Source organism: Procambarus clarkii, chromosome 90, assembly GCF_040958095.1.
Source record: "Procambarus clarkii isolate CNS0578487 chromosome 90, FALCON_Pclarkii_2.0, whole genome shotgun sequence".
Taxonomy (NCBI): domain Eukaryota; kingdom Metazoa; phylum Arthropoda; class Malacostraca; order Decapoda; family Cambaridae; genus Procambarus; species Procambarus clarkii.
The window spans coordinates 5139990-5159486 of NC_091239.1; the positions used below are offsets into that span (position 1 = coordinate 5139990).

General features: G+C 42.9%; 1 protein-coding gene and 1 long non-coding RNA gene across 2 annotated transcripts in view; both read left to right on the forward strand.

Moving 5' to 3' along the window:
• LOC138359239 (caspase-1-like) overlaps positions 1–164 on the forward strand; it is a 14264-nt gene extending 14100 nt beyond the window's left edge. Inside the window, exon 6 of the mRNA XM_069318230.1 lies at positions 52–164. Within this exon, the coding sequence (XP_069174331.1) occupies positions 52–164 (113 nt within the window). The remainder of the gene's footprint in view (positions 1–51) is intronic.
• The window catches only part of LOC138359244 (uncharacterized), a 597135-nt gene that overhangs the window by 192462 nt on the left and 385176 nt on the right, over positions 1–19497 (forward strand). The gene's annotated exons all lie outside the window — the stretch shown is intronic.

A 19497-nucleotide genomic window follows, 5' to 3' on the forward strand; every position in this document is an offset into this window, starting at 1 on the left:
GAGTGCAAGAGTTATTGTGAACACAGTCAATGTGCCTGGTGTTTCCGCAAGTGAGTTTCATGTCTCTGCTCCAGATGAGATTTCTTCTAAAGAAATTCAATGTTGGTTATATGGAAACTTCACGCTACAAGAAAAAATCAGTAGGAGCCTTGAGGAGGATTTGAACCTATGCTCTGGGTACTCCCAAGCCTTTGGCCACTACACAATCGTATTTCTTTGCTCCCCCTCTGTTTCCGGAGGTGGAGAGAAACTCGTGCTCAAGCTCTATATTAGCCAGATAACATTCCCCGATGGTAACACTCGCCCTACGATTCGCAAGCGATTTGGCCTGGTTTTGTATCTTGGCCGGGAAGGATTGACTAGGTACCAATCCTTATCTCTACGACTTTGTTCATCAAGTTGTTAATTGATACGTTGACGATTTGGCGGGTGGTATTCCAGAAAAAAATATTGGTAATGACCTGCCCGAAACGCTATGCGTACTAATGACTTTATAGAAACGTAAGAACTCTTGTATATATAAACAAAAAAAAATCTTGGCCACCTTCCTTACCCTTAATTGGCCTTAGCAAAGGCCCACACAAACTACAAGGAGCTAGTAATGTCTCTCATGAGTGTTGGCTTCCCTTTCTAGCTCAGGTCCACGTAAATGTCAAGTTGTAGTTATCTTGAGATGATTTCGGGGCTTTTTAGTGTCCCCGCGGCTCGGTCCTCGACCAGGCCTCCACCCCCAGGAAGCAGCCCGTGACAGCTGACTAACACCCAGGTACCTATTTTACTGCTAGGTAACAGTAAAATAGGTACCTGGGTGTTAGTCAGCTGTCACAGGCTACTTCCTGGGGGTGGAGGCCTGGTCGAGGACCGGGCCGCGGGGACACTAAAGCCCCGAAATCATCTCAAGATAACCTCAAGATAAGATAACACGAATGTTGGTGGCCAACTGCAGAAGAATGCAAAGTGTTGCAAAGAATGATTGTAATTGAGTTTATGGCAATATGAAGAAAACACCGATAGTCCTGCTATTGACCAAGGTAAACATTTTGTTCACTGAAATTATACCACTTCCACTCTGACCAGCTAAATGCCTGAACAGGGTTTGAACACTGTGCCACTCCAACATGGAGCACAGTGAAGACAGGCAGGAAGCAAATGCTTCACTTTAAGTCTTGCATTGAAGTACTTTATACAAGTCAAATAGTATCCTTAGCATCCTGCTTTTGTAAAATTATGGAAAGGATCTTGTATTAAGCCTACGTTTTACTGAAGGAGAACCTGTCCAATTTCCTAGTTGGCATTATTATTGGGGAAATAATTGCAGGCTGTATCATTAATACTTAATGACTTCAATTTAAAATCGATAGAGGAGAAAGCAAGAACAGATGACTGTTGGACCGGCAGATTCGAAACCGCTTCCTGGAGTCTTATGTATCAACAAGTAAAATAGCCCACAATAATGAGAAATGATGCCCCATGATCCGTGGGGGGCATCATTTGCTCCATGATCCGTGATGATCCAAGAAGGTAATCATGGAACTCGTTCAAAAATATGTGCGAAAAGGAGAAAGAAACAAAAGGGAACTGGTTGGATGTCACAGGTCGTAAAACAAGCACTGTCAACTAAGCGGAACCTCTGGAGAACGATTTAATCCACAAAGGACAATAATGTGTATGAGATACTCAAAATGCACAAAACCCGGCCACCCAATAAATCAGATCAGCCAAAAGAAACTACGAAAGGAAACTTCCCGAAACATAAAGAAAGAACAAATCAAACTCGTTCAATGCCTATATAATGTAAAACCAAAACAAAGGATTGGTTATATGGAGTAGGACCCCTTAAGAGATGAGACTTCACACATATGTATGAAAGAGGTGAAGTGAATTTAGGAATATACCCATAACATGCTACATAATCAGGAAGAACATTGACAAGTTAAAAGACTCAAAAGCTCCAGGTGTGGATGGAATCCAATCCAATGTTATAAAGGAATTGGCAGAAGAATTGTGTCTACCGCTGAAATTACTTTTCACAGAATTTCTGGACCAAGGGATAGTCCCGATAGATTAGAGATATGCAAATGTCACCCCTATTTAAAAAAAAAGTGCTAGAAAACTCAGCTGAAAATTACCGTCCAATCAATTTGACATCACAAATCTGCAAGCTAATGGAGAGGATCACAAGGGAGGGAATCATTCACCAACTTTCAGTGAACAAACATTCTTGTAAAATCGACACATCATGGGGTTGTTAAATATATATCTTTCCTTACAATCTTGCTCACGTTTTTAAAAACAGTAACCAGCTACTTAGACAAGGAACTTCCGGTGGATGTAGTTTACATGGATTTTGCTAAAGCCGTTGACAAGGTACCATATGTACCCATGGCAAGTATATTACAGGCTCATGGAATAAATGGTAGAATACTAGAGGAGATAAAATATTGGTTATAACAATGAAAATAAAGGGTTGTACTAAATGAGTTCGAATCTGACTGGAGAAATGAGGTATGGGGAACCTCAGGAGTGTTTGGATGTCAATTCTTTTGTCATATACATCAATGACATAGATGAGAATATTACAAACCACATCAAAGTTTCAGACGACACAAAGATATATGGTGAACTGGGAAATAATAATGATATTGAAACCTTATAATAAGAGCCATAGGCCTAAATACACTGCAAACCAGGCATGGCAGGGTAGGTCTCATTGAAAGTTTTAAAATACTGAACAATTTGTATGAAGTTTGTCCGGAAATTGTCTTCATGGGGTCAGATGTACCACAAACATGAAACAACGGTTTCAAGCTCAACAAGCCACAATGCTCTTTCACCCACAGTGCTATAATCCCATGGAACAGCAAACCCGCCGAAGAGGTAAATGCCAAAATTCAGCTGAACAGATTATCAAGGCAGATGGGAGGACCTTTGACAAACCGCCGGTTTCCTGTCCTTATCGAGGCCATTAGTGTTAGTGGCCCTCAGATAAATTCAGGTAAATCCTTACTGGGTTTGGTATTTACTTGGAAATAAGAAGAGATATTTGACATTCAGAACTTTCGTCCAATTGGCAAATTCAGAGGCTAGAGCGACCACATCCTTTTGAAAATTAAATATGCAAGGCATTATAATTTAGTTTGGAGAAAAGCAAGTAGAGGGAAAACTTTATTTCAAGAGGAACTTTAAGGAGCTTTGCAAGTTCTTTGATAAATTGATAAACTACGAAGGTAGTTTACGAAGGTACAAGAAACTTTATTCGAGTACAGAGATGCAGTACTAGGAAGCAGGATTGGTTGAACATGAATAGTAAGAGGGGCAGAGAACAGAAAATAAAATATGGAATCAGTATAGGAAGAGTCCAAACCCACAAACATACCTTTATACAAAAGCAGGAACGCTTTATCTCACTACATGGCAGTGAGAAGAGAAAGAGAGAGGCAGAAAGAAATTATAAGGAAGGGATAGTGGACAAAAGATGAAGCCAGGACTATTCTATAAATTCATTAAAATTAAATTGCAGGTAAAGGATAAAATTTAGTGGTTGAAAATGGAGTAAAGATTTCAGGAGAATGAACAGGAAATGTGAGAAATTCACATTTCAATCACACAAAAATGTGTTTGTGCAAAATTAAGTTTCATTGAAAAGATACAATACGAATTTCAGAGAATAACAGAGTCCACAAAGGTGTTTGGAGACGAAGTGGACAAAAATGTTCAAAGAACAAAGCAATTGGCCAAGATGGAGTTTCACTTATTTTCTTCATTTTACTAGATAATTTGGCAACATATTCAGTGATTTTATCTTGAGTCTTTATTTTTTATTTTGAATCTTGAGCTTGTTATTTTGAGCATTCATTCATTAATTCACACACGCTTAACTTTAAATGTTACTTTTTGTGAAGATTATATCTTACGTAGTTCCCTGTGATCCAGCATCTGCTGAATCTCCACTGGCACCAGCTTCTGCGCCTCCACTGCCATCAAGCCCATCTTCTCTATGTTGTTGGTCCTCTGACAATGGCTTCGTTACCTCCTCGTGTCCACAATTTTCCTCGATGATTCTCTCCATTCTTGACATCCTAGCATGAAGAAATATACGGTATAATAATAGTGCCGGTTAGCTTCACCCACAATAGAGCACTGACAGCTTTATTGGCTTCACAATGGGAATTCTATTTCGAAGTGCATATGAGGTTGTTTACATAGAATCTCATAATTTTTTTTTATTTTCTCCATCCTTTGCAAACAGCAGCATTTATCCTCATCGTCCAAAGACCGTTTTGCTACTTTACTAAATACCTAGTGCTATACAAATAATTAACACATCACTGTAAATTAACACTCACTAAATAAACATATTAATACAATAATATATTGTATTAATGTGTATATTATAATGTATTCATTATTATATAATGAATCTCAAAAATACAATAAACACAATAATTAATACATCACTGTAAATTAACACTATCACTACCTTCTTCTTGTGCTCCTGATATAGTTATTGTTTCTAATGCCAACATTTGCCTACACTTTATCATGTGGGTAGCACACGATACAGTGTGAGTTTGAAGCACACAGTAGGAAACTGTGGGGATGAACTCATATATATACTGTATAAGGTGGTTTACTTTGGTCCGGAACTATGTTTAATAATGAAGTATAATGGCGGGTCAGTTAGTAAATTAATGTAGTGGCTTCAATGACCTTCCAGAGGTCAGAGGTCAAAATCCTAATACCAAACCAAACCAGTCTCCTGGGAATTGGTAGGGGAAAGGAATAGTTAAATCATATAGGCCTTTTAGCAAAGCTTGTTGTAAATTTTAAACATTGAATATTTCACTGGGTTGGCATGAGATAGGATGGGTTGGACTGGGATGGGATGAGATGAATTGGGTTGGGATGGGATGGGATGAACTGGGTTAAGCTAGGATACGTTTGGTTAAGCTGAAATGGGTTAGGTTAAGCTGGGAGGTTAAATTTGGCGGAGTTAGGTATGCTTTAAAAGGCACCTGACAAACTGACTTAGGTTTACAGGCTGTTCATGCCCGTATGACTTGATGGATGGCTCAATCTTTATCAATTTGACTTATGTATATTACTTATACAGTATTCCCCCATGGGTAGAGTGGAAAAAGTTTGAAGTTGCTCAAAACAATGCTTTGAGAGCTGCCCTGGGAGCTCGTATATGGACTAGGCTTGAAACAAGTTTGACCACTCTTCAAGAAAGAATTTATTAAAGAACAGCTATGATTATCAGTAAGATAATTGTTTCCCCTGATCCAGTCCCACTACGAAGTGCCAGTACGACAGGCCTAGTTGGTTGAACTTGGCCTAAACAAAGTAAACTCTTGGGCTGCCAGAGCGGGAAAAGTCCTAAACAGTCCAATTAAAAAGCATAATTCTTGATAGAGGAGGTGATCATCCACACCCAAACTACATGTGTTTTCAGGTCTCGTCTGGTTTAGACCGACGGTCTCGCGTCATGCAGGTCGACGTTCAATCCCCCCTCCCCCGTACCGTGCCTAAGTGGTTAGGCACCATTCCTTCCCCAAACCCTTCCCCAGGACCCTGACCCCCAAATTATTATCCTGAACCCTTCCAAGTGCTAGATAGTTGTAATAGCTTGCCACTTTCTCCTAATAGTTCCCCTCACCCCCCCTTTCACCATCTAGTAGGAGCCTACCTTCAAAATAGTAATAGGCCTTCCGATGAAAAAGGCTACCTATGATCATAAGGCGCATCGTAGGAAAGCAAATGTGCAGCATTACAGTAGCAAGAGCCACCCACATCTTCACAGACGGATCGGTGGACACAGAATATGAGAGTGCTGGCGCTGCTTTTTGCACGGACAGCGAACAGTCATATTGGAGACTGGGAGGACCAGTATCATCAACCCAAACTGAGCTGTTTGCCATACAACAAGCATTCGCATATGTGATTGCACAAAATACTCACAATGCAATCATACACAGACTCAAAAGCTGCACTTCAAATATTAGGAAAAAAGTAGCGGAAAGACAACGTGGAAATAATTACCACCATTTTGTATATTGAAGCAGTCACTAAAGGCAAAAGACTCAACATCACCCTTTCAAGCGCGGGTTAGACAAGTATATGAGTGGGATTGGGTGGTTATAGAATAGGAGCTGCCTCGTATGGGCCAATGTTACGAACCCGGATCCAGCGTCCGAGCACGGAGCAGTAACGACCACGCCATCTGTGGTCAGCTCCCGAAACCCCCGCCAAACGGACGACGACACCTGGTGAGGACAAGGTGAACCAACCAGAAGGGCCAGTTTCCAGTCCTGTGCAGCTCACAACACAGCCGCTCCTGACCTATGGTGAGGTGGTGCTCCGACGAAAGCGCCATCTATGAACTAGATACGTCAGGTGTTTGTGCCCGAGCCCGTAAGTGAGGTGTTTTAGTATGTCCCAGTCATTGATGACGTGTCTGCTTACAGAGTCGACCTGGGACTACTGTGATGGGAGTCGAGTGAGTCTACCCGAGGCAGCCAGTCTCCATACCTTGAGGTTTGCTGCAGCTGTTGTGAAGTCGCCCCCCCCCCCCCCCCCCGGAAGAACACTGTGGTGTGTTAGCCTGCCAGTGGAGTGGCAGTAAAAGGATTTACCCGGGACCGACTGTTGGAGACGATCATCCACTGGGGTACTGAAGACAGGAGAGTGATTTGTGATGTCACACGAGGCTCCTGTCTAGGGCGTTCCCCTTTTATCGTTCGTGGAGTGGCCGTACCTGCCTTGTTGGCTCAGAACCTGCCAGCAGACCAGCTGGACGTGTGGTTGACGGCCTCCACGGCAGTGCCCAGTGGACCTGTGTTTTGGCTGACCTGTGGCCAGGGTAGGCTCACCTTCTTGGGAGAATTCGTTGTGTGGCCACGAAGAAAGCACCGAGGACTCAGCACCTAGTTCCTGGATCCAGAGTCTTCAGCAGAAGACTAATTTGTGAATAATCCCCTTGTCTTGTGTTAATAGTCTTTCTCTACTCCTTTTAAGTTACTTGCGTCACGGATCTCATCCCTTGATAGCCACTACTGGCTTGGGAACGGATATATATATCTTCCTCTAACACATCAGAGTAAGGACCCCGTTGCGTCCCGAGAGGGCCTTCTTGTCCAATGTACCTTCTTGAACATATATGAATAAAAAAATATAAAATAAATGCATGCATATCTCAGCCACGTTATTGTGACTCATCGTCTGCACTTGCACAAATATTACCCTAAGGTAAACTAATAATGGCGATTAAAATTGGGAAATCGAACACCCCTAAATGTTAGGTGTTGAAGATTACCCAATCCTAGGGAGGACAGGGTAACTTATAAAATACTTAATGAAACTACTTTAGCCGTTATATAGAAAAGCTCACTGTTAGACCTCTTTAAATAATAGTTATAAAGAGAGTAGAATTCTTAGTAAATTAAAAAATACTATGACCATCCCTATCCCTAAAGCCAATGGAGAATACGGACCAGTGTTCTTAAACTCCTGTTTTTTTCTAAAATGTTGGCGAGGATATGTTGTTTTGTTTTAGATTCACCTACTCAGAACAAAATTTCCATGTAGCACGGGCTATAGTGAGCCCGTAATTGAGTTTGGGTCAAAAGTTTAAATGAAGGTAGAGTTTTCTTTCTTTTTGCACTGGTGAGAAGCAAAACAATGAGAAGCCTTGGCAGTTGTCTGGGCACTTAAATATTTCAGGGATACAATTTATAATTACCCAGTTCATGTTCTTACAGATCACCAACCATTAATTCCCTTGTTCAAAAATAAGAATCCAGTTGGAAAGTTTGCTAGATATTTGCTCATAATTCAAGAATTTAATCCCACATTTGGTTATATTCCAGGAAAGCAAAATGTTGTTGCCATCACAGTTTGTAATCCTTCGTCACCAGTTGAAGAGATGAACTAATGACGTCACTCATTCCATACTTAAGCCGGAGTTTGTTGGGCATTTGTTTCTGTTGACTTAACTTGATATGAAGGAGGTATACGAGTGCATTAAATATCCACCCAGCTCTGCTGACCACACCGTCTCCCACTCTCAGCATCTGCTGACATAAATTGTCAGGCTTTACAGTTAGTCAAGTATATAGGCTAATTATATGAAAATGTAGCACTCTTAAATATTGCTGCTGGTGTCTGTCAACACAGACTGTTAGTTCGTGGATAGCAAGACAATAATGCAACAATCTGCACTAAACTGTTATAATGTTTTGTTGCACTTATTACCACTTCAGCTTTGGTCTAAATCCGTGGTCTTCAACCTTTTTTAATGTTGTCAACCCCTAGTGGTGATTAAGTAGAAGTTGTCCACTCCCACCCTGAAAAAGTTTCATTAAAAATCTCACGTTTTTAATATTTAAAATCTGTTTCATATCTCATTTCTAAGACTATATAAACAGAAAAAAGCAGTCTCTCCTTTTTTTTTTTACTTTTACATATTCATCCATATATTTACACACCTCGTCTCTAACTAAGAGGATCAATATACACAAGATAACATTAAGTATGCCATTTAGACGCATTTTCCTTCACTGAAGTAGCTCCTCAGTGAAGGAAAAACTCTTCTTCATTTTCCTTCACTGAAGTTGCTGTGGCTCAGTAATGCACATGCGTTGCTGAGCCACAGCAACACGTGGCAGGGTACTGCTAGTCTATATAAATAAAAATGGAAATGTTCGTTTGTTTAAAATCGCTATTCTCCAAGAGTTCTTTATCGATTACTTTGAAATTTTCGCACAACGTTCCATCCGAGTTAGTTTTTATATACATATTATATTGATGTTTACATACATATATTATATTATATTATACATACATATATTATATTATATATACATATTATATATTATATATATCATATTATATATTATACATATTATATATTACATATTATATTATATTTAACAGTCTCCGTGGTGTAGTGGTGAGACACTCGCCTGGCGTTCCGCGAGCGCTATGTCATGGGTTCATATCCTGGCCGGGGAGGATTTACTGGGCGCAATTCCTTAACTGTAGCCTCTGTTTAACGCAACAGTAAAATGTGTACTTGGATGAAAAAACGATTCTTCGCGGCAGGGGATCGTATTCCAGGGACCATAGGATTAAGGACTTGCCCGAAACGCTACGCGTACTAGTGGCTGTACAAGAATGTAACGACTCTTGTATATATCTCAAAAAAAAAAAAAAAAAGATGTCACATCTGTGACGGGAAAAACATGCTTTTCGGAAAAACTGTGTTTTCATGTGAAGGAAATCTTCAAAACCTCTTTACAGATTGCTTTGAAATTTTGATACAACGTTGAATTTGAAAAGGTGAGTCTTTTTATATACCTACTACATACATGCCTCACCTGTGACAGGAAAAACATGCATGTTTTGGTAAACAATGCCATCTGTTTGACATAAAAGCAATACACGCTGTAATCTCCAAAAGTTCTTCACCGATTGCTTTAAATTTGACACAACATTGCATTCGAACACACACATATTTTTATGTACCTACTATATAGATGCCACACCTGTAACAGGTAAAATCATGCTTTTTAAAAAAAAAAACAGTGCCATCTGTTGCACGTAATAGAAACACACACTTTACTAAATTTGTTACAATTCCATTTCAATGTTTCCAATTGCATTGATAAATAGAATTTTCATAGATTTCGATTTATTTTCATTTTGAATTAATTATTTTGTGTGACATTGCGATGGAATTGAGCTATGTTGTTTACCATCATTTAATTATAAATGCCACACCTGTGACAGGTAAAAACAGGTATCTTTTTTTGTAAGAAACAGCACCATCTGTCGCACATAAGAGCAACACACACTATACTAAATATGTTACAATTCCATTTCAATGATTTCGATTACATTGACATATTGAATTTTCATAGATTTCCATTTATTATCGATTTGATTTAATTATTTTGAGTGACATTGCATTGGAAAGAGCTGTGTTGTTTACTATACTGTTCACTTTGCGAGTATTGTTTATTTTTTCAGTTTTCATTGTTTTTATTTTTTTTGTAACTATTTTTCTTATATTTCAGTGATGGGAACATCAGATCATTTGATGTTTGCAATTATTTGATTGAAACATCAGATCATTTGGGAATGCATCAGACAAGGTAGTGGGGAAAGGTGGAAGAGAGGACTGGAGTGGGGAATGGAGGGGCGGACGAGGTGACAGGGGAGGGAGTAATTGTGAGGAGGACGAGGGGACGGGGGAGTGTGGGATGATGGAGACGAGGGGACTAGGGGAATATGGAATGGTGGAGGGGACAGGGGAATGGGGAATGGTGAGGAGGACAAGGGGACGGGGGGCGGAAGGGGGAACGGTAGGGAGGATGAGGGGACTGGGGTAATGGGAGAAGGTAGGGAGGAAGAGGGGGTCGGTGGAGTGGGGAATAGTTAGGAGGATGAGTTGACGGTGGAGTGGGGCATGATGGGGAGGACAAAGGGACAGGGGAGGGGACGGGGGTGGGGAATTGTAGGAAGACGAAGGGACGAGAGTGGGGGATGGTGGGGAGTACGAGGGAACGGGGCTTGGGGTAAAAATGGGGAGGACGAAGGGCTGTCAGGGTAAAAGTGGGGAAGATGAGGGGACGGGGGAGTGGAGGATGTTGGGGACGAGGGAACGGGGAATTGGAGAATGGTTATCTTAAGGTTATCTTGAGATGATTTCGGGGCTTTTTAGTGTCCCCGCGGCCCGGTCCTCGACCAGGCCTCCACCCCCAAGAAGCAGCCTGTGACAGATGACTAACACCCAGGTATCTATTTTACTGCTAGGTAACAGGGGCATAGGGTGAAAGAAACTCTGCCCATTGTTTCTCGCCGGCGCCTGGGATCGAACCCAGGACCACAGGATCACAAGTCCAGTGTGCTGTCTGCTCGGCCGACCGGCTCCCATTGTTTCTGTCCTCTCCACCAAATGGTGGAGAGGACAAGTGAACAGAGAAGTGGGGGATGGTGGAGAGGACGAGGGGACAGGGGCATTGGAGATGGTGGGGGAGGACGTGGGGACAGGGAAAGGTTGCTAAGGCTCAGCAACACACATGCATTGCTGAGCCAATAACCAATAGTGACAGTCAATAACCAATAGTGACAACCAATAGTGAGACAGTCCCTCGTGTGGTTGTACTATCGAGGTCGTGCGTGTAGGTGAGGTGGCAACCTCGATGTTATAATAGGTAATATGTATTTGTAATATGAATTTTAAGAAATATAGGAGAGAGAGAAAGAGAGAGTCTCTTGTATATTATAGAGAAACGTGCAGGTGAGGATCTCGTCCACCTAGTAGTCTACCCTTAGACAGTTGTCCACCCCACACTTAATCTCGTCCACTATAAGGTGGTATGTCCACCCAGGTTGAATAGCACTGGTCTAAATAATAGCTCAGAAGGGGCCGGAAAAGGAAAAATATACGAATTATATGATAAATTAACAAATCCACAAGGGCCGTGACGAGGATTCGAACCTGCGTCCGAGGTGCATCCCAGACGCTGCCTTAATCGACTGAGCTACGACATGGTCAAAAGGAGTTGAAACCGAAGTTTTACTGAACTTACTGGATCCTGCAGCCTCTCCGAGGCACAAACCAGGGTTTTACACAACTCCCCCATGTGGATTTGTTCATTTGATGCATCACGCAATTGTGATTTCTGAGTGACATGATAAATTATTTAAAAAGTTACGCAATTCTCCAATTATTTGGCATCAGCACCGTGAAACTTTCATCCCAATATCCTAAGAAATGGAATTTATATGAATAAAAAAAAGTGCTGATGATAAGAACAGCTCCTATTAACTAGAATTGAAGGATAATGCAATGATAAAGAGATGAAAGCACCTGTCCAATGCACAAAGAAGAATAGTAGTAAGGAGGATCCACAAAGTGGATATGCAGCTGGTGCCTTTCTAGCATTACTGAGTAATTCATAATAGTAGTAGACATCCATCAGTCTCAGGAAACTATGGAGTTGCGCTCTGGTTGTCGGTCTCGAGTGGCCCCTCCAGGCCGCAAAGCCAATGTAGGTTCATACGGAGGAGAAGCTGCTACCGAAACAGCAGGTCCCCCCTCTCTACGGTGCCGAAAGTCTCCAATGGAAAGGCAAACACCAATACGATTGATTCCAGTGCCGTCGCAGAAACTGTGAGCTCCGAAGTTGACCTCAAAGTTGGTGAAAGAACGCACAGGATCTCCAAACCCGGAGACCGCCGTAGTCGGGGCCGGAGAACAACAACCCCATCAAGGGCAAGAACGACCCCAGCCTCCTGAAGCAGAGCCTGGGCCGCACGAGCCCCAGAGGTGGACGTCAGTCACGCACTTACGGGTTCCAGGCAGAGATCGTCACAGCCCTCTTTCACCCGAGGCTGGCTTCCTTCAAGACAAGCTAAAGCAAGAGTGATAATTATTAAATACATCAATTATTATTAGAATAATTATTATAATAATAATATAATCAAATAATAATTATCACTCTTCCTTCTTCTTGGTAATTCATAATAACACAAATAATAATTAGTATGTTATTATGCTGTATTTTGTTATATATCATATCAATTTATTGCCCAATGCCAATATCTGTTATTTCTCTCAATGTCCAACAATTTTTTTTGTGGGGTTGGTTTCGTTTTTGTTATTTATATTTTCTTTGTTTATACTTTTATTTTGTTATAGCTTCTACATCTTGGAGAATGTATACGCGTTACAAAGTATGTAAAATTTGAACGAAATTGGTCAACATTTTGAATCCACATATATTTATTGCTATTGTAAAAAAGGAAGGTCATATGCTATTAATGGACCATACTAACACTAAATGAACAATTATTGAAATATAATACTGTATTTTTAAAGCATATTTGAAAACCTAAAATTTCATAAATAATAAAATTAATTGTTTTTATTTATTTGTGTTAATGTTAAGTTGTTAATCAATTATGAAAAGATGGCTCATTAACGATGTAGATTAAATAAATAAAACTTAAAAGTTTGAAGAAGTTTCAGAAAACCATTTTCGTCTCCATATTGGTCAACAAACTGTCATTAGTTATTTTTGAATATTGGAACGGAAACTTGGTTATCAGCAGTAGGTACGTTCTGGAACGCTGATGCTTTATATTGTACCATCGACAAAATTGTTGGAAACCAGCTGAACAAAAGTTACTCCCATTGTTCGACTGAATGTACAAACAAAGACAATCTTTGTCCAAACAAAGTGAAAAATTTAAAAATGTGATGGATGACTGTCTTATCCCGGATATTACGTACTGGGTATGCTTCCGGGAATCTTGTAGTTGCACATTAATGGTTAACATATATACATGACCTGACTTGGTCCGACTTAAAGGGCCTACACAATCAACTAAGATGTGAGAAAAAGGTTAACGAGGAAAGACAATTGAATGAAGGGGAGCTCTAGGTACAGTTGGTTGGGTTTCCCCACCACTTGACAGGTTACACACTGTCTACAGTATCTGACAATAGCCCTTTTAAGTTTGGGCCAATAAAAGTACTTTGTTACCTGGAACAACATTCGATTGACCTCTTGGTGACCAGTTAAAGGATCGTCATGAGCAGCTGCAAGGACTTGTTCTTGGTATGCTTTGGGGACTACAAGCTGAGTAACACTCTCACTGTCCTCTGAAGAGGAAGATATCTTAGATCTCCATCGTCTCATCAGCAGAGGAAGTATCCACATCATCAGCCAAAGCATCCTCCTCTGGAACAACTTCAGAAAAAACATACATGCAAAACTAGTTTCACTCTTTTGAAGTTGGGCCCCCAACTGAATCCCACCAAGTGTGGGATTCAACATTAGAAAAAGAAGAAGAGGTAGTAACAGGGAGGACACCTTTATTACATGGCAACACTTACTCAACTGCACTAACCTCAACCAAGTGGGCTAAAAAAGTATCTGCTAAGTTGATTTCCGGTTCTGTCTTTGGAGGTTTTCCAGCCATCCCTCCGGTTGTAAGTTTGGAAATATCGTTTCCATCATTAGCATCATTTCCATCATCAACATCAACATCGTAACGTTTGGGCTTAGGATCTTGATATCTGGTGACGGCACGTACGGGAACGAGATTACTATGTGAGTAATCTCACTCACTTCTGAGACAACTCGACCTGGATCTGTAACCATTATGGGGAGATGACTGTTTCTCAAGTTACCAGCAATGTCATTCCCTAGGATGATGTCGACTCCAGGTATTGGCAAAGTATTACCCACACCTACAATACGTAGATTATGCGTATAGGAAGATTTGAGGAGGAGGAGGAGGACTTAACGAATGCTTGCATAAGTGGAACACGTTGAATTGCTCCTGCTATATCCTGTAAAAGCATTACATCTTCCAGGTCAATTTTCTTGACCTGGAACAACATACGAGAAGTAATCGAAGATTGTTCCTCCCCAGTGTCCCTAAACATGACTACAGGAATCCACTTATCCACAACTCCAATCATTTTGGCCTTAATCATAAAAGGAGCGAACCAGCGAACCACTGTGGCTTGACCTTACACAAAATTTCAGAATTATGATTCCCTTGCCTTCTTTTACTCACATTCAAGGCATTAGGTATTGGTCTTAATTCTGGATGCAATTGAAAACAATAACGGGCAACATGTCCTCTTTTGTGGCAATAACCACATTGTTTAACAACTGACGAACCTTCTGAACCTGATGTGGCTCAACTAGGGTTAACAGTATCCTTCGATTTACAAGATACCAGGGCCTACCCTGGCTGTAAGAGCACATCTGGCATTATGATGACAACTGGGTGGCTTATCAGAACTATACTTCCTAAAACTGCCAGGTTCCAATAGTTGTTATAGCCGGGTGGAAGGATTGAGGAGATAAGCTCCCACAGCCTGTAAAGTGCTCCTGAAGGCATGCATCTCAAATAGCCACTGACAACCAAGTCCAGCTCCTGGCCTGCATGTGTGGCTTAGCCTTTAGAGCTGGCAGAACTGCTTCTACCAACAGAGGAAGGGGCGAAGGCGGGTCTCTGGCACCTTAAAACGAGTTGCTTCGGGCAGATGGTACTCTAACCGTTAGCCTGGAAAGGCAGCTCATCTAGGGGAAGGAAAACCCCGAATTCAAACCTCTGCTATCTTGCGGCTAAACCACACTCATGGGAAAGATTTCGGGAGTTAACCCTGAGGAAAAACCCGGAGTCGTGGTCCCTAAGGCAGTTTGCAGCTGTTTACAACTACATTCTGGCAACTCCTGAGACGACACTGGTGCCAAGTGTATCGGCGCCTGCCCTTCCCTTGGATTACATCGGTGGCGTGGAGAGGCTGGATCTGCTGCATGGGCAACAGCTGATCCTCCATAATTACTGCCCAGGCCTGTGCCCTGGAGAGGACTCTCCAGCATCGCCTTGGCGATGGCTGAACACGGGAAGCGACAGTTACCGGTGATAAGCCTACAACTCAGTTGATGTAGTGAGGCGCCAGGGGTTGCTTCCGTTGGTGGGAGAAATTATCCGATTTCATAGGACAGCTACTGCCCGCCTCAAGCTGGGCAGTTTGAGAGCCACCCAGCTCTCACATTGGGCACATGGAATGTAAGGACCATGACACCAGGGTCTCTCGGAAGATCTACTGGAAGTGAACGACGCCCGCAAGACAGCTGTGATCAACAATGAACGGCGCAGGCTCCAGATGGACATAGCCGCCCTGCAGGAGACACGTTTGCCCACGACCGGCAGCATACGGGAGAAGGACTTTACCTTCTTCTGGCAGTGCAAACCACCAGAAGAGGTAAGAGAGCATGACGTTGGCTTTGCCATCAGGAACAGGTTGTTAGGGTCCATAGTACCACCCACGGAGGGGTCTGCAAGGATCATCAAACATCAGCTTCATACAGCAGCAGGAATGGTCAGCTTCATCAATGCCAATGCACCAACACTGACCTCCTCCACCGAAGTGAAGGACGAGTTCTATGATGACCTCGGCTTAACTCTCAGAGACATACCTCAACAAGAGACAGTCTTTTTCCTGGGAGATTTTAATGCAAGAGTTGGTTCTGATCACAGCTCTTGGCCTTCCTGCCTGGGCCAGTTTGGATTTGGGAAGATGAATGAGAGTGGGCAACGCCTCCTGAAGCTCTGCTGCCGTCATGATCTCTGCATCACCAATTCCTTCTTCGACACCAAGCCCCAGCATACGGTTTCCTGGAGACATCCCAGGTCTAAGCATTGGCATCAACTCGACCTGGTGCTTACGGGACATAGCAATCTGAGAAACGTCAAACTGACCCGCATCTTCCAGAGCGCAGATTGTGACACCGACCACTCTCTTGTCGTTTGCAAAGTAAAATTCCAGCCCTGGAAAATCCACAGAGTAAAGTAGGAGGGAAGACCACGCATTAACGTAAACAAGACCCGTGACCTTCACAAGGTGGAGGAATTCACTGCGGCACTGGCAAATGCCCTTCTTGTATTACCCTGCGATAGCGCAAGTGAGAGGTGGTCACATCTCAGGGGCACTATTTTCAACACTGCCATGCCCACCTTCGGTAAGAGGCAAAATAAGTCAGCACATTTGTTCGAGGCCAGTGCAGAGGAACTGTTACCCCTCGTAGAGGAAAAGAGACGAACTCTCTCATCCTACAAGACCCTGCCCTCAGAAAGGAACCTACAGGGATCCCTACTGCCCGTAGTAGTGTTCAACAAACTGTGAGGCGTTGTGCTAACGATTACTGGCTTCGACTTTGTTCCAGCATCCAGACTGCGGGCACTGTTGGCAACATAAGAGGCATGTACGAAGGGATCAAACAGGCAACAGGCCCCACACAAAACAGGACGGCTCTTGTGAAGTCAGCCACTGGAGAGATCATTAAAGACCGTGATCAACAGATGAATCGATGGGTGGAACATTACTCCGAACTCTATTCCAGAGAGAACTTGTTCAGCGTAGAGGCTTTGGATGCAATCAAATGCCTGCCCATCATGGAAGAACTTGATTTTGAACCAACTGTGGAAGAAGTTGAGAAAGCAGTGGATTCACTTTCCTCAGGGAAAGCCCCAGGAAACGACTGGATTCCGCCTGAAGTTCTCAAGTGCACTCGTGGATCACTTAAAACTGAGTAGCATGAACTTCTGTGCCAGTGCTGGAGGGAGGGCTCGGTGTCACAAGACATGAAAGATGCAAACATCATCACTCTCTACAAAAATAAAGGTGACAGAAGCGATGTCAACAACAATCGCGGCATCTCCCTTCTCAGCGTCGTTGGCAAACTCTTCGCCAGGGTCGTCTTGGTCAGGGTTCAGATTCTTGCCGAAAGAGTGTACCTCGAGTAACCGTGTGGTTTCCGATCAGAGAGGTCGACCACTGACATGGTGTTCTCCCGGAGACAGCTTCAAGAAAAGTGCAGGGAGAAGAGAAATGCCTTGTACATCGCCCTCATTGACCTTACAAAGGCCTTCGACCTCGTTAGTGGGGACGGACTCTTCAAGATTTTGGCCAAAATTGGCTGCCCACCCACCCTACTCAGCATGATACAATCGTTCCACAAGGACATGAAGGGGATAGTCGTGTACGACGTGTCAACTTCTAAACCATTCAACATCAACAGTGGTGTTAAACAGGGGTGTGTTCTTGCTCCAACCCTATTCCGCATCATCTTCGTGATCCTCGTGAAGCATGCCTTTGGAACAACCACAGAAGGCTTCTATCTTCGTACAAGATCTGATGGAAAGCTCTATAAACTATCCAGACATTGAGCACAGACAAAAGTACAGATGCGAATCCTCAAGAAGTTCCTCTTCGCCGACTACGCAACAATCACCACACACACAGCAGAAGGCCTGCAGCAGCTACTCAACCGCTTTACCGCAGCCTTGTTCCGCATTCGGCCTGACAATCAGCCTGAAGAAGACACAAGTGATGAGACAACATGTCAATGAGCTACCCTGTATAAATATAGCAGACTATGTGCTGGAGGCAGTTCACGAGTTTGTGTACCTGGGCTCCACAATCTCAGACAGCCTTTCCCTGGACACTGAACTCAACAGACGTATCGGGACGGCCGCAACAATATTGGCCAGGCTCACAAAGAGCGTTTGGGAAAATGTCAAACTGACAGTGCACACCAAGGCACAAGTCTACATGGCATGTGTGGTGAGTACACTTCTCTACGGCTCCGAATCCTGGACCCTGCGCTCTCGCCAGGAGAGACCTTTCACATGCGGAACCTGAGACGCATCCTTGACATCACGTGAAAGACCATGTCACCAACAACACAGTACTCGAGAGAACAGGAGTCCCTTCAATGTTGATTCTCCTGAAGCAGAGACACATGCGATGGCTGGGACATGTCACACGCATGGTCGATAGCCGCATACCGATGGACCTCTTGTATGGAGAACTGGCATCAGGAAGGAGACCCCCCGGAAGACCTTAGCTGCATTTCAAAGATGCCTGAACGCGACCTCAAGCAGATGAACATCGACATCAACACTTGTGATGCAGCAGCTGCGGACAGATCGGCCAGGAAATGCAAAGTACAGAAGGGACTCCAGCAATTCGAGGATGAACTTAAGAGGCAGGCAGAGGCTAATAGACTTCAGAGGAGGTCTCGACCACTGTCAGACGCGCCCGTTTGGCGTTTATCTGCGCTTGCTGCAGTCGGGACTGTCATTCTCGGGTTGGCCTTCACAGCCACAGCAGGCGCTGCATCCAACTAGACTACAACAACTAGACACCCAGGGCACAATTTCATAACCTTACGGGATTGAAGGATGCCTACTACAACTACTACTGCCTAAAAGTGAATGCTTTATGTGCCATATTATAATTACAGTATGGTATCCTATTAATAGTCTCATGTTCCTCCGCCAGTATAGCTAATTCATGATCATCCTTATTCAAACGCTTGCCTGCAGCTAACACCATAGTCAATTTATCAGGCAGACAAGACAATAATTCTTCTATCAGCATAAGCTGTTTAAGAGAGACAAAATCTAGCATGTTCATACTATTTAGCCACTTGTCAAAGATAGACTCTTTACACGAGCAAAATCTGTGACTGATTGATCAGGTGTGCGCTTTAAACATCTAACGTTTGTCGTAGTGCCTCTGCATTGACTTCGTACGCTTGCAATATCCTTTTCTTTACTGTGGGGTAGTGAAAACTATCTTCAAATGGTAATGAAGCGAAAATGTCCTGGGCTTTCCCTTTCAACTTTCCCTGCATTATGGCCAACCAAGAGACCTCTGGCCTTTCAGACTTGTAGCTAACTTTGCAGAGTGCAGGAAAAATAATTCGGGGTCCTTCTCATTACACTTGGGTAGTTCAAACCCTCTAGAAAAATAAATACCAATACCTGAAGAGCCCTTACTTCCAGCAGATGCTGCGGCTTCGAGCTTCTTCTCTTCTAGCCAAATCTGGGCCTCAGCCATCTGCTGTTTAATTAACAACTGCTTGGTTTCTTCTTCTTCTTCCCTGAGTCTAGCTGCCT